Below are 12,556 nucleotides of genomic sequence, written 5' to 3'. Positions count from 1 at the left end.
CATCCCATGGCGGCTTGAGATGAATGTGCTTTTGGGCTCCCTCCGCATTACGGCAGCTTTCGTCTGTTGTCTGCCCAACCTAGGTAGTGCGCCGTTTGGAGGTCCAAATACTTGTCTGGGTCTCAACAAATGGCTGTATATCGGCCCACCTAAATCACCTACTAGATAAGGAAGGACGGAGATTCGCGGTGAGGACATGAAACAGCAGCGGGCAGGCTTGTAAAGGGAACAACGATAGCAAAGGCGGGGACGACCGGCAGCAGGCAAAACAAAACAAGGCTACGGGAACCATGTGGCATGTTTTGGAAGGGGAATAGGAGTAAGGAAAAGATACAAAAAAAAAAAAAAAGGCGGGGACCCCACAATGATGGAGGGGATACTACGCCATCCTCAGCCGTGTCTGCAGAGTGACAACGGACAGGGCAAGGGGGTCCCGACGGACGCTTCGCACAGGCTAGATGCGACACAGCGGCACGGCCACGCATGAGCATGGAGATTAGGGAGGTGGAGGAGAACCGGGCATCAATGACCGGATAAACAGACTGGCAGACGCAGGGGGGAGGGGGAGAGGGAGCCGCACGCCTGCATTTTGGCAGGTATCAAACGTGCAGAAAACGGGCCAGGAAAACGCGGGGGGCAAGGCAAGGAGAGACGGCTCCGTGTTTTTGGAGACGGGTCAAGGGCTTACTCGTCCGAGGTCAGCACGACGGATCGGGCCCGGTGCAGTCGAAGGTGGAGCTTGTCCTCCGGGTTGGGCTCGAGAGCCTGCAGTGTGTGTGTGTGTGTGTGTGTGTGTCTTAGTGTTTGTTGTGTTTCGAGGGGGGTGGGTGGGTGCAAGTCTCTGGACTCTGGCTGTGTGTGATGCATACTCTGAACATGGCGCTGGTTAGACTGCCGTACTGTAGCACCAGAAAGCGGTGGTATCTCGGTGGCTCTAATCGACAGAACTCTCGGGCTGGAGAGCTTCCGGGTCTGGACGTTGGGGTCTCTGACGATCTGTAATGGTTTATTAATTGACCGATGAGAGCTGATGCCCATTCCTTTTTTAGAGCCGAGAGGGACGGGAGGAGGGGGAGGGTCGATGGAAATAGCTCCCCTGGCAGGGACTTGGACTGGCTTAGCTAAGGCAATGCATCCGCTGTGGAGAGGGAGCTCCGTGGAGACTTTGTGTGGGTCCCCTTGCCGCGTCGGAGCTGCATCGTCATCTCCAAATGGGCGCTGTGGCCCCCAACGCCCTCCAAACTCCCGACGACATCAATCGCGACCGAAACCAAACCTGCGACTGCCGCCCGCGAACCTGCCCGCAGACGACGCGCCCTGTCTGCCTGCCTTCCCACCACCACCACTCCCGTCCACCGAACCGAACGAAAGAGGGCCAGCCAGACGCACCACCCGTGCGGCCTTTTTTTTTCTTTCTTTCTCGATGCGAGAATAGCTCCGCTCGCCAGCGTCCCCCCTACCAATCAGCCTCCCCGAGTCCCCGAACCCGCGGCCATGAAGCCTCTCGTGAGCGCCATCCAGGCCTGGTCCTGGTGAGCATCCTCCTCCCTCCCAACACCCATCCGCCTGCCCACCCACCTCTCCCGCTAGCCCCTTCCCTGCCTAAAGACAGCAACGCGCCGGATGCTAACCGTTCCGGGCCCTCCCCTCCCATCCGCGTGCGCAGCGTCGTCATCTCCGTCTTCGCCATCGTCATCCTCTCGGTGCTCGGCCTGCTGTTCAACAGCAACAACCACGAGCTCGTCGGCGGCCGCGAAGACCCGAAGAACGGCCCGGCCGTCGCGAGCACCATATTTGTCACGGTGCTCATCTACGCTGTCGGTTTTCCTCCCTCCCTCCCTCCCTCCCTTTGCTACCCACACCCCCTCCTCTTCCTCCTCCCCCCTCTCTCCCATCCCCTTCCCAAGGGCTCGGTGCCTGCCGTGTTGCCCAGAACCGGGACGCGGCACAAAACGGAACGGACGTTACTGACACGCATTCTCCGGCCCTCCCCGCCGTGTAGGGTTTCCTCGTCTTTTGCGGCCTGCAGGGCATGATGCACGTGCGCGAGAGCCGGAGGGGGGCCATCGCGCTATAATCGCCAACCCGACAGCAGCGGGAGAGCCAGTCGATACTGGATGGCGGGCGGTTGCTCCAGGCCTCTCTGTTGACTATTGTATAACCCGGGCAGGAAGGGGGTTGTGGTCCGAAAGAGGCCAAGTCTAACTATCTATCATGGGCTTTGGGCGTTTTGTGCTGGCTGACCTACTAGCTAGGCTTTGCATATCCAAAAACTGTTCCTGTTTTTCATTCCTTTTTTCTTCCTATTTTATTACATCTCCGTTGTTATCTAGTTGCTCGTCCTCGTCCTTTGCCTATGTATCTATGTACCTGCTCTGGCATACCTTGTTGCATCTTGTCCAGAATGAAACTGCTCAAGCGGCTTGTGGCAGACCAAATCCTTTGAACTATTCAATTTCCCCAAAGAAAAGCCTTGACTCCATTCGGTGAGGATAAAGATGGAGGGACAAGAGTGCAGTCCAACACTGTCGGAAGTGCTGTTCTCATCTGGCCGGCCGTGCTGGCTAACTAAGCAAGTTGCTTGTTCTATGCTTTCGGAATGAAAGACTACAGAGATTCCTCCTCGGTCTCCTTCTTTTCCCACCACGCATCGCCAAAGTCGCACATGTTCTGGGAAACATAGTCCGAAGCTGCACCACGAGCTCCATCGCCACCCCTATTTCCGTCCTCCGATGCGTCGTCCTCGGCGTTGTCCGCCTTGGGCTTGGTGCCGTAGTAGCGCTGTGGCTGGTACGTCTCGCCCAGCCGCCGGGCCACGTCGTTGGCCTCGCCGAGGCTGGCGAGCCGGCGCTTGCATGTCGAAGGGCTGCTGTCGTCAACATGGGCCCGGCAGAGGTTGTAGATTTCGGCCTTGCGCTCCTCGTCGCTGCCTGCGCGCCCCCACATGGCGCCCGTGATCCGCTCGCCCTTGGGATCAACAAACGTGTCCGAGTCTGCGTTGACCATGTCTGATACCGACTTGTTGTGCCGGCTCCGGGGCTCGCAGATGCGAGACGAAACAAACTCATCGCGCGCGACTTCTGCCGGCGTCCGCCCGACGGCGTTCTCGCGGTGGAGAAGCTTGGCGTCCAGGTCCAGGATGATCTTGATCAGGTCCGGGTGTGCCTGTCTGACAATCATTGTGTGGAGCACCGTGTTGCCAGCGCCGTCCAGCATGTCGAGCTCCTCTCCGCCCGAGTACTCCAACAGGAGCTTCATGACTTCCAGCACCTCGTCGCGGCCACTGTATGACCCGAAGGGCTGCCAGCGCGAATTGATGGTGACGTGAATCCATTCGTACAGAGGCGTGCGGCCTCCGGAGCCAAGCTTGTTCCGCTCCTTGAACATCTGCTTGCGCAAGCCAGCGTCCATGAGCTCGAGCATTGGCCGGAGCTGCGCCGCCCGAGGGCGCTCAGCAAGGGCCAGGTGGATGATATTGTTGAAGTCATGGTCCTTGGCAGTCTGGTCCGAATGGGGCATGAGGAGCTCGACGAGATCGGTGCGACCCAGTCTGCAGGCAATGTGCAGCGGAGTGTATCCATTGCTCGACCTAGTCGTCGTGGCCGCCGGGAACGTCTTGACCAGATACTCCACTAACGGTTTCACACTGTCGAGTCTCCGGCCCTTCAGCACGGCGGCGTGGAGGACAAGCTCGTTTTGGTTCTGCAGCCATGCCGTGACCGCCTTTTCAAAGCCGCCCGCGGTTGCGCTCAAGTGTTTAAGCCGAGCATCCTCGCGGGCCGCCTTCGTTCCGCGGAACTCGAGATAGTTTCTGAGGGGCGCGTCGCTGAGGAACCACTCGACAGACTCGATGGACCCTTGGGCGGCGGCGAGAAGGAGCGGAGAGGTTGTGATGCCCGTGTTCCTTCTGACAACGGCACGGCCTGCCGTCGCCCAGTCGTTCCTTTTCTTGCCGTACACGCTGAGGCCTTGGTAGTACCTTGGCTTCACATCCATCTTTACGCCGCTCTGCTTGACCATCTCCTCCAGAGGTAGGCCGGCACCTGTCCGCTTGATGATCTCCCCGAGCATTTCGACGTGGCCAGACTTGATTGCTTGCTCGAATGCATCCCGCGGGAAGTCGAAGAAGTGAGCCGACTCGTCCTCATCTTCGGCCTTTTCCACGGGGAGGGACATGGCGGTGTCGAGAAGGAATCGCAACAACGCGAGGTCGTTCTCGCTGATTGCGTGCTCGAAAAGTGTGGTCAATTTGGATTGCCTTGGATCGGCAACAATCAGCACGGCCGGAGCCAGGAGCATCGTGAGCGGTTTTGTGCGGCTCTTGACCTGCATCGATATCTCCCCGATGTTGTCGACAGTGAACTTGTCATCCACGATCCGAGCAAAGATCTTCGGCTTGTCTTCATGCTCGCCGACAGACTCGTCACTGCTGCTGCAGTCAGAGTCGTCCTCTGGCCGGTCCATGGTGAACCGGGTGGTTTTGACTTCTTCCGGAGCATACTGGGCGTGTGCAATCTCGAGGATAGCCTTGGCAACTTCCCGATGTCCCCGAAGTACCGCGGTGACAAAGAGGTTATTCCGTTGCGAGTCCTCCACGGACACCATGAGAGGGGGCTCGCGCTTCTCTTCGTCCCAGGATGCGAGCGTAAGCTCTTTGATTCTCTCTAGGTTCCCGGACCATGCTGCTTCGAACAGCTCGACATAGGCCACTTCACGGGCCGGTGTCATGTCCTTGACGCCGTAGAATGAGTGCTTGAACTCGAATGGTGTTTGCCTTTGGTCAGAATCGCGTTCGGTCGACTGGTTCCGGTTCTGGTCGTTCATGCCCGGATGTAGTTCGTCAAAGGTCTTTCCGCCTCGCTCCAAGATGATCGCCTCAGCGTTCTCCAGCGCATATGCAATCTCAGTGATGGTCTCCTTCTTCTCCAGTCGCCCCTTTTTCGCCTCGATTCGCTTCAGATCATCCCTGTAGCACTTGAGGCGGGATTCGGCCGTGGCTTGGGCATCGGCAGCGGCTCGCGCCACAACCCAGTGCTTCCAGGTGTCTGGAACAAGCCCTTCGAGGGCAGATTCGACACCTGCCAGCGGTTGGGGTGCCGTCCCGCATGGCTTCTCGCCCTCGTATTTTCGGACGAGAGCCATCTGCCTGCGAACAACATCCAGTGCTGTCTCGCCTGTGTTGTAGTTCCTCCACCACCCCCCTTTCAGGATATTCCAAGACATCTGGGTGAGTGTGTTGACGTCTGCGCCGCGCTCCAACAGCGCGATGGCGCTCGTTGGGTCCGCGGATTCCAGCGCCAGGATCAGAGGCTGGTCTAGTGATGTCCGGAAGGTGTCCGTGTTGCTCTCGACAGTGCCTAGCCGGTTCTCAATCGCATGTTTGGCCGACTTCAACCACGTCTCAAAGTCAATATCGGGGACGGCGCCCGCGTCGAGAAGCTTGAGCACGAGGCGCGAGTCGTTGTTCTGGATTGCTGCCTGGAGAGGACTGACTGCCTTCCAATGGTCAGGCCAGGCTAGGTGATTGATGGAGGTCTTGGCCCTCACTGGATCAAGATCCCACAGGGCTTCGACGAGCTCGGAGGCGCCATTGGCGACGTAGCGGTGGAAGCACGTCATGTGCTTTAGGTCCGCCTGCGCGGAGGTGGCCCCCAGGGCCAGGAGTGTCTTGGTCATGATCTTAGCCTGGTCAACAGGCAGCGAAAGGGCCAAGACGAGAGTGAGCAGGGCAGCGACTGGCTTAGAGTCGTAGCCGAGAATCTTGACAGGAAGGAGCACATCCGCCCCATACTCCTCACACAGCAGCCTCACGACATCGATGTGGCCCGAGATGATGGCAAGGTGGAGGGCCGAGCACGGCGTATCCCATGCGATGACGTTGACATCGTAAAAGTCGTCGCCCTCGTCGTCTGGGATGACGTCTTGAGTCCCTGGCTTGGAATCTCCACGCTTGACCTTGACGAATGAACCCGTAGCCATGCTCTGGCCCTCGTCGTCCTCGTCGGACAGGTCCTCGTCGTCAATGAATTCGCCGTCTTCTTCCTCTTCGTCTTCCTCCCCTTCGTCTTCTTTCTCTTTTCCCCCGCCCTGAGACTCTTCCGAATTTGCCGACTTCTGTGATTCTTCAGCCGTTGCATTCGCTCCAGTACCCTGAGCAGTGCGCTGACGATCCTTCTTTTCCTCTGCGTCGGCTTCGTTCTCATTGCTCTTGTCCATGAGGATCTTGACGATGTCAACGCTTCCCCGTTCGGCGGCAAGGTGAAGAGCAGTCCGACCGTCAGCAATGCGGGCAACCAGGCGTGCGCCTTTGTCCACCAGAAGCCGGACAATCTCGGGGGTCGAGGTCATGGCGGCCAGGTGCAGGGGAGAACGGCCGGTGTGGTCCCTCTTGTTGGGATCGGCTCCCTCCTGGGCAAGCCAGTCCTGGACATGCTCTGCATCACCGTCAACGATGGCCTGGCACAAGCGAGCTGTGTTGCCCACATATGCCATCTCGGTCCAGTCGTCGTCGGTCAAAGGGTTGAACGATCCGATTTCCTGTCTGCCCGGGTCATCCTTGATGAACGAGATCTTCCCCGAGACGTACGTCTTGTCTTCTACTTCGGCGACGGCGAGCTCTTCCTCGGTTACAGCCTTCGGGCAGAATCCACAGCAGTCTTCGGCGACGTCGATGAAGCGTCCGAAGAAGGCAGGGTGACGGTGGAGGTATACCTCACGTTCTTTAGGTTGATTCCACTCAGCGTTGAGAACTTTGAGTAGGCATGTCTGTTAGTATTCCGGCTTCTGCCAGCGAAAGCACGAACGGAGAACAGGGAACTGGACGGCAGCTTACGCAAATCCCTGGTGTAGCACAGCTTTTCGATCCTCTTGGCGGTAAATTTGGGACCGTATGGTATCGTGAAAGTGTGGTAGTTGGAGACTTCGTCTTCAGTCACCCATTCGGCAACCTCATCCTCATGGCTCTCCTTGATATTGCCATGGAGACCGCTAGACCAGCCACGGTTCACTGCAGGCCGGCCCCTCTCCTCACGGCGCTTGTCGAGATACTGCTCCCGAGCGGAAGAGGTAGGCAAGCGCTCGAGCACCAGCAGGCGCGCCAGACCGAGGGTGCGGCGGAAGCTTCGCTCGAAGATTGTCGGGTCGATCCGCGAGCGGTCAAGGCCTGGCCAGTACACCTCGAAGCCCCTGTGGCTGTACTTGGACAGCCTGTTCTCGTATGAGGGGCTACGGCGCGAGAGATCGACGTGGTTGATCTGCGTTACGAACGACTGCAGAGCTCTGGGGGTGCAGTAAACCTGCTTGCCATCGTAAGCAGCCCCGGAGCAGTCGACGTCGAATCCAGTGAGTATTTCCGAAACAGACTTGTAGATACGAAGTACGATTTGCACCTGGTGATTCTCCTGTTAGTCCTGTTTCGGAGATGACGCTGATCAAGACGCGCACAATGACAACTGAGGCGGAGAAGAGGAATTCGGGATAGACACATACATGGCGGGTGGGGTAGCTGCTGCATATGGTGATTGCATTTTTAGTCCGGACCGTGGTGCACTCGGTCAGGATCGAGTCTTTGATGCTGCCCTCGATCTCGGCAATCTTGGCAAGCGCCTGCTCCTCGGTGAGGCCATAGAGGAACAGGTCGACATCAGAGGCGGGGCAGAACTTCTCGTGATAGAACTCGCGCAGCGCTCGCTTGGACTGGGCAAACTGCTTGGGAACGGGCAGGAGACAGCTCGTAACAGCCGACCCGGAAACGACAACGTTGTTCCAGTCCATGTCGACGAGTGCGGATTCGCTGAATATGTTGAAGTTCTCCTGGAAGCGCTTGAGGGAATCCACAACGGCGGGAGACCCATCGGCACGTCGGTGCTCATCAGGGAGGGACATGATGTAGCGGTCCTTCTCGTCCTGAGACTCTTTCTCAAGTACCCGGGCGCGAACCTTGATGTCCGGCGTGGACGCGGCGAACAGGGGCAGCACATTCACATGCGGGTTCCGCAGGACCTCATGGTCTGGCTCCTGGGCATACAAGCCTCGGAGCTCCTGCTCAAAGACGCGGTACGGCTCCAGGAGCTCAGTGATCGGGGTCCCGGGATTCCCCGCAACGTAAGCCGCCAGTTCGGCATGGGGGACGGGAATTTCTGGGAGATTGGAGGCAGCCATCGTGGGCCAGAACGGACGACGGGGGTGCAAATGAAGCTCACAAGCAGTCGGGCTATCAATTGGAGGAAAAGAAGGAGAAGGAAGACCAGACAGAACTGGGGCGGGGATTCGAAGCAGGCGAAAAGTCCGAACAAATAAAGGCAAGCAAAGACAAAGGTTGACCGACTGGTGACGGCGGTGGTGCTAGTGGCTCTTGGCGGACAACTGACAGGCGGTGGTTGGCGAGACTTGCATGTGAGCTGCAGCTTGAGAGGCGTCCTGGCTGTCAGTGCTGAGGAGGAACGCCAAAGAAAGTGGGCGCAGCGGGTTTAAATGCTGTGAAAAGCATGTCGCCTTGGAGCTGCCTGTTGAAGAAAAGAAGAATACAAAATCCCCTGATAGGACCGGACCCAGTCCGCGAGATGGGACTTGCAGGGACTCGCAGGTTCAGCTCCGAGGGCCGTTGGCGGCTGGGCGTGACAGCAGTTTGTTCGCCCGCGGGCAACGTCGTGCAGGCATAGTGCCACAGCTCCCCGCTTCAATCACTGATTGAGGCTAGCGCGCATAGGCCCTAGGCAGCTCTCCAGCAAAGGGACGTCACCGCTGGAGAAGGACCGCGTGTTGGGCGTGTGCTGCCTAAAGGGAGGTGGGGTTCGCCAAACGCGAAAGGATCACGAAGTCCTGTGACCTCCGCTCAAGAACTGATTGCCCCTGTGAAGATTAGGTCCATCCGCTGACGGTAGCCTCAGCGAGACGAGACCCGCTCCTGCTGCCTGGGGGTTCAAGCTCATCATGCGTCGAGGCCGGACAATGGCACGACGACCAACATGAAGTAATCTCTTTCCTTCCATTTTATCGGCGTGATCCGCCTGGTTCTCAGTCATGCGTCAGTATCTTCACTCCTGCTGGCGGCTGGCGGCCGCACATGAGGGAAATTGCGCAAGTTTAGGGCATTTCTAGTAGGACGATGGATTTATTAAGGGACAGGCTTAGACAATCTTGCCGTCATTGTTGCCGAGGTGTCTGTCTATGTAGTTACCTCCCTCCCCAATACCAACCTCCTATACAATTGAGTAATCAACAAAAAAAAAAAAAAAAGGAAGAAGTCCGATATGAACCGAGCCAATCCCGCCAATGGGCCTAGGGATGCGCGAGGAAGAGACAGGGATACAGAAAGAAAGCGGAAGAAAAATAGGTCTCATCGAGACGGAATAAGAAGAACATGGTAAAGTCATGTTGCGGCTGAAGATAAACCGACCAATAAAACCAGAACAGGCTTTTGTCGAGTGATGATAGACGCTTCAACAAATGCTGGGGGTATATGCGAGACAAGATCAGAGCCGTCGTGAAGGGGGAAGAGAACAGGAGGCAAGAAACTGCGTGCAGGAGTATGGGCGAACTTGAAGTCGAGTGGTGTTTGTGTATGGTTCGTGTCGATAGACCTTCGTGGGAGGTCCCCATCCGCAAGCTCGCCAATATCCGAGGGCGGGCTGATCGTATAGTTCCAATTTGGTTCGACCCAGATCAAAGAGCGAGGCATCCAAACGGATCCAGCAGCGACAGACCGAGAGAGAGATATAGAGAAAAAAAAAGGAAAGGGCGTTGATGCCAAAATAAGTCAAGGTCGGATGACAGGTCAGAAAAGATTCAAGGAGAAGAACGGGTGTGGCTCTATCGTGAGTGCGCAAGTCGAATCCTATCGGTCATAATGTTTTGGCGTGGCTTTGCACGTTGCCCCTTGCGAGGGATGGGATATTAAAGTTGTAAGTGAAGCATTAGGTGCCGAGTGAGATTTTGGGACAGGGCGGGTTGGGAGAAAGAACGAAGTTGTGCCAGGCATGACTGGGCCGTGGGACATGGAAGAGAATATCTCTGGGAGAAAAATGACGCAACCCTAAAGAAGACCAGAGGTGCGTAGCTCAGAGGTAATCTCCTCGCGTACTTTGCGACACCACTCTAGGATTGCGTCCTCGAAGGCGAGCCAGACAGCCGGGCCCGAGTTGTCATAAACTATGGCAAGCGCGTCGACATCGCGCAGCTGGATCTCCCAGCGCAACTCTGCAGCCTTCACCCAGTATCTCAGGTTGTCGGCACAACGATACGGCTTCTGGGTGTCGATGTGGTAGTTCCCAATGGCACCAAAGCGACGCTGCGACTTACGCACCGCCGCATTGTGCAGCCGCACCAGCCAGCGGCCATTTTGCATCGCCTTGAGGAAAGGCGTGGGGAGCTCCTGCGACTCCAGCGGGGCGTCCCTGTCGATCGGGGTCCAAGCGGGCAGGGGCTCGTCCTCTTCGGGCGGTGGTGTCACCACGCCCGAGGATCCTGTTGATGACGCGGGGACAAGTCCCGGAAGGACGAAGGTGGCTGTGGTAGGGGTGGTTGCGAGGGGAGTGGTGGCTCCGGGAGAGTAGGCGCCGCTGCCACTTGCCCTGGACCTGGAGCTGAGAGCAAAAGCGCCGCCCCCAGCTAGAAGCGACTGGATGAAGGCGAATTCACGGTCGACACGCCTGGCAGGATCGGCCCAATCGGCATCACGGAGCCAGGTCCATCCAGCGCGCTCGGCACGCTCGGCAGCAACGATTTCGTCTTCACGACGCAGCATATCCCGCAAGCTGGCGATCCACGACTCCATAATGCCGAACTCCTCCTCGCGCATACCACCAAGGAAGTTGCGTGTGGCCATGCGTTTGAGAACATCCATAACAGATAGCAGCTCGCCCCGTACTACCTTTTCCGATTTGATCGAGTCGAGCCTGTCCGGGTGGTCGTGGCTGGTATAGTAGACCTTGGCGGCCCGGATGGCCAGCGTCACGACATCTAGGATATGGACGCCTTGAACCTCGTGCCAGCCACCGCCTGTCTGTGACCTTGACCTCTTGCCATCCTGCTCCTGCGCCTGCTGCTGTGGGCTCTCGACTGGCTTGGTATGGCTGGAGATGTGTGTTGGGTCCTTGGCAGTGCGCGCCTCGGTCAGCGACTTGGCAGCTGTGTCTAGCGCGGTTGACAGTTCGACACGGAGCTCTTGCATGGAAGGCGGTTTCGGAAGCGGCTTCTCGCGATGGTTGTATGTGCTCGCAGTTGGAGGCAGCATGCCGGCGGCGTCTGGATCGTCATACTCGTCCATGTAAAAGTCATCGTTGTCGTCGTCAAACACGTCCGGGTGTTGGTCGGTGGTGGGGGACTCGACGAAGCCCTGGCCAGTAAGCCCAAGGTCAGGGCTGCTACCCAGAGAGGCGATAGCGTCAACATCGGTGGCCGAACGAGACTTGGGGACCAAGAAGGAAGAGCTGTCAAGCTGGGAAAAGTCCAGTGTCCGGGCCTTTCGGTCTCGCTTGCGGGAGAGCTGGCCGCCCTTGCCGTCGAGCAGACCGGTCCGGGCGAAGTAGTACTGAAGGTGAGTGATGCTTCCGAGGCTGAGGACGCTCTCTCGCTGGCGAGCGCTAGCGGCGAAGTCGGTGCCCTGCGGGCGCATGTAGCCTCTCCTCTTGGCTGCGGGGCGGTCCATGCTCATGATGGAGCTCCGGTTGACATCGGATTTGCGGGAGGCCGCCTGAAAGCTACCCGAAGAATGACGCGAGAGGGCCGATAGATCGCTGGCACCCCCAAGCGACTCAGAGCCATGGGAGGCCGAGGAGGCTGTGGAGAGGCAGCGGGACAGCTCCGGGCAGGCGCCTAGGGCAGGCGTCGGGGCGAGATCCGGGGACGGCGAGTCGCGGCGGAACGTGGGCGGCTCATCGTGCGAGGTGGCCATGTCGGCTCGGAGGAAAGTCGCGGGCGTAGACTATCGAGGTGCTGGAGCAGCCGGGTGACAGCGCTCGTTTGCTGGGGGCGGGACGAACAGTTGATTCGGCACGAGACAGGCAGTGAGTGGCGGGCCTATGACGCGAGACGAAAATGAAGGCGGCAGAAAGACGGAGGGAAGCAGTCAGTCATACGCAGACGTCTGAGGAGACGGAAAAGATCGTCTGCAGCTTGGTGAGCGGCACTTTGAGAAGGAGTGAGACGGCGCAGGTGACGGGCGGAGAAAGAGAGCCACGATGCAGGCTAAAGCACGCTGTTGCATGCAGTGTTGCATGCAGTGCGAGCGAATCGAGCCAGAAAAGAAAACATCTGGGGCCGAGGGCATGCATAGGACGCCGCTGGAGAATGCGTGCCGGCGCCCGGGTTGGCCAGATACACAGCATCGCGTCGCGGGCAGGGCGAATGGGCGTCTGGGCTGGGCCGGGACTTGGTGGGGAAACCTTGCCAGTGGTCAGGGGTTGAGGGGGCGTGTGAAACAAGATGAATGAGAATTGGTGGGCTTGGGACTAATGACAGAAGCTTGGAGGCACTAATTCTGATCAGCCCACTCAACAGCTCAACAGTGAGCACTCGGATGGAGCGAGAGGGATGCAGCCCACGCTGGCCCTCGACA

At 58.2% G+C, this 12,556-nt stretch overlaps 4 protein-coding genes across 4 annotated transcripts in view; 1 reads left to right on the top strand and 3 right to left on the bottom strand.

Annotated features, from left to right (window-relative positions):
- GGTG_01347 overlaps window positions 1-933 on the bottom strand; it is a gene marked incomplete at its 3' end in the record, with an annotated part of 2,699 nt that extends 1,766 nt beyond the window's left edge. Inside the window, exons 1-2 of the mRNA XM_009219111.1 lie at window positions 870-933; window positions 689-765 (exon numbers count right to left, since the gene is read on the bottom strand). Coding sequence (XP_009217375.1) covers window positions 689-765; window positions 870-878 — 86 coding nt within the window. The 5' untranslated portion in view covers window positions 879-933. The remainder of the gene's footprint in view (window positions 1-688; window positions 766-869) is intronic.
- A 279-nt stretch (window positions 934-1,212) lies between these two features.
- On the top strand, window positions 1,213-2,464 carry GGTG_01346 (hypothetical protein). Its single transcript, XM_009219109.1, has 3 exons — window positions 1,213-1,532; window positions 1,667-1,817; window positions 2,003-2,464. Exons 1-3 carry the CDS (start codon window positions 1,495-1,497, stop codon window positions 2,075-2,077), a joined length of 264 nt encoding a protein of 87 aa, XP_009217373.1. The 5' UTR covers window positions 1,213-1,494; the 3' UTR covers window positions 2,078-2,464.
- GGTG_01345 (ankyrin repeat protein) lies at window positions 2,122-8,624 on the bottom strand. The gene is made up of 3 exons (XM_009219108.1): window positions 7,489-8,624; window positions 6,833-7,388; window positions 2,122-6,749 (listed from the first exon to the last, which is right to left on the bottom strand). The coding sequence occupies exons 1-3, from the start codon at window positions 8,158-8,160 to the stop codon at window positions 2,608-2,610; spliced, it is 5,370 nt and encodes a 1,789-aa protein (XP_009217372.1). The 5' UTR covers window positions 8,161-8,624; the 3' UTR covers window positions 2,122-2,607.
- Window positions 8,625-9,089: 465 nt separating this feature from the next.
- Window positions 9,090-12,419, bottom strand: GGTG_01344 (hypothetical protein). Its single transcript, XM_009219107.1, has one exon. It carries the CDS (start codon window positions 11,891-11,893, stop codon window positions 10,034-10,036), a length of 1,860 nt encoding a protein of 619 aa, XP_009217371.1. The 5' UTR covers window positions 11,894-12,419; the 3' UTR covers window positions 9,090-10,033.
- Window positions 12,420-12,556: the final 137 nt, after the last annotated feature.

This window comes from Gaeumannomyces tritici, assembly GCF_000145635.1.
Source record: "Gaeumannomyces tritici R3-111a-1 unplaced genomic scaffold supercont2.1, whole genome shotgun sequence".
In the NCBI taxonomy this organism is placed as follows: domain Eukaryota; kingdom Fungi; phylum Ascomycota; class Sordariomycetes; order Magnaporthales; family Magnaporthaceae; genus Gaeumannomyces; species Gaeumannomyces tritici.
This window is presented reverse-complemented; position numbering and strand designations above follow the sequence as displayed.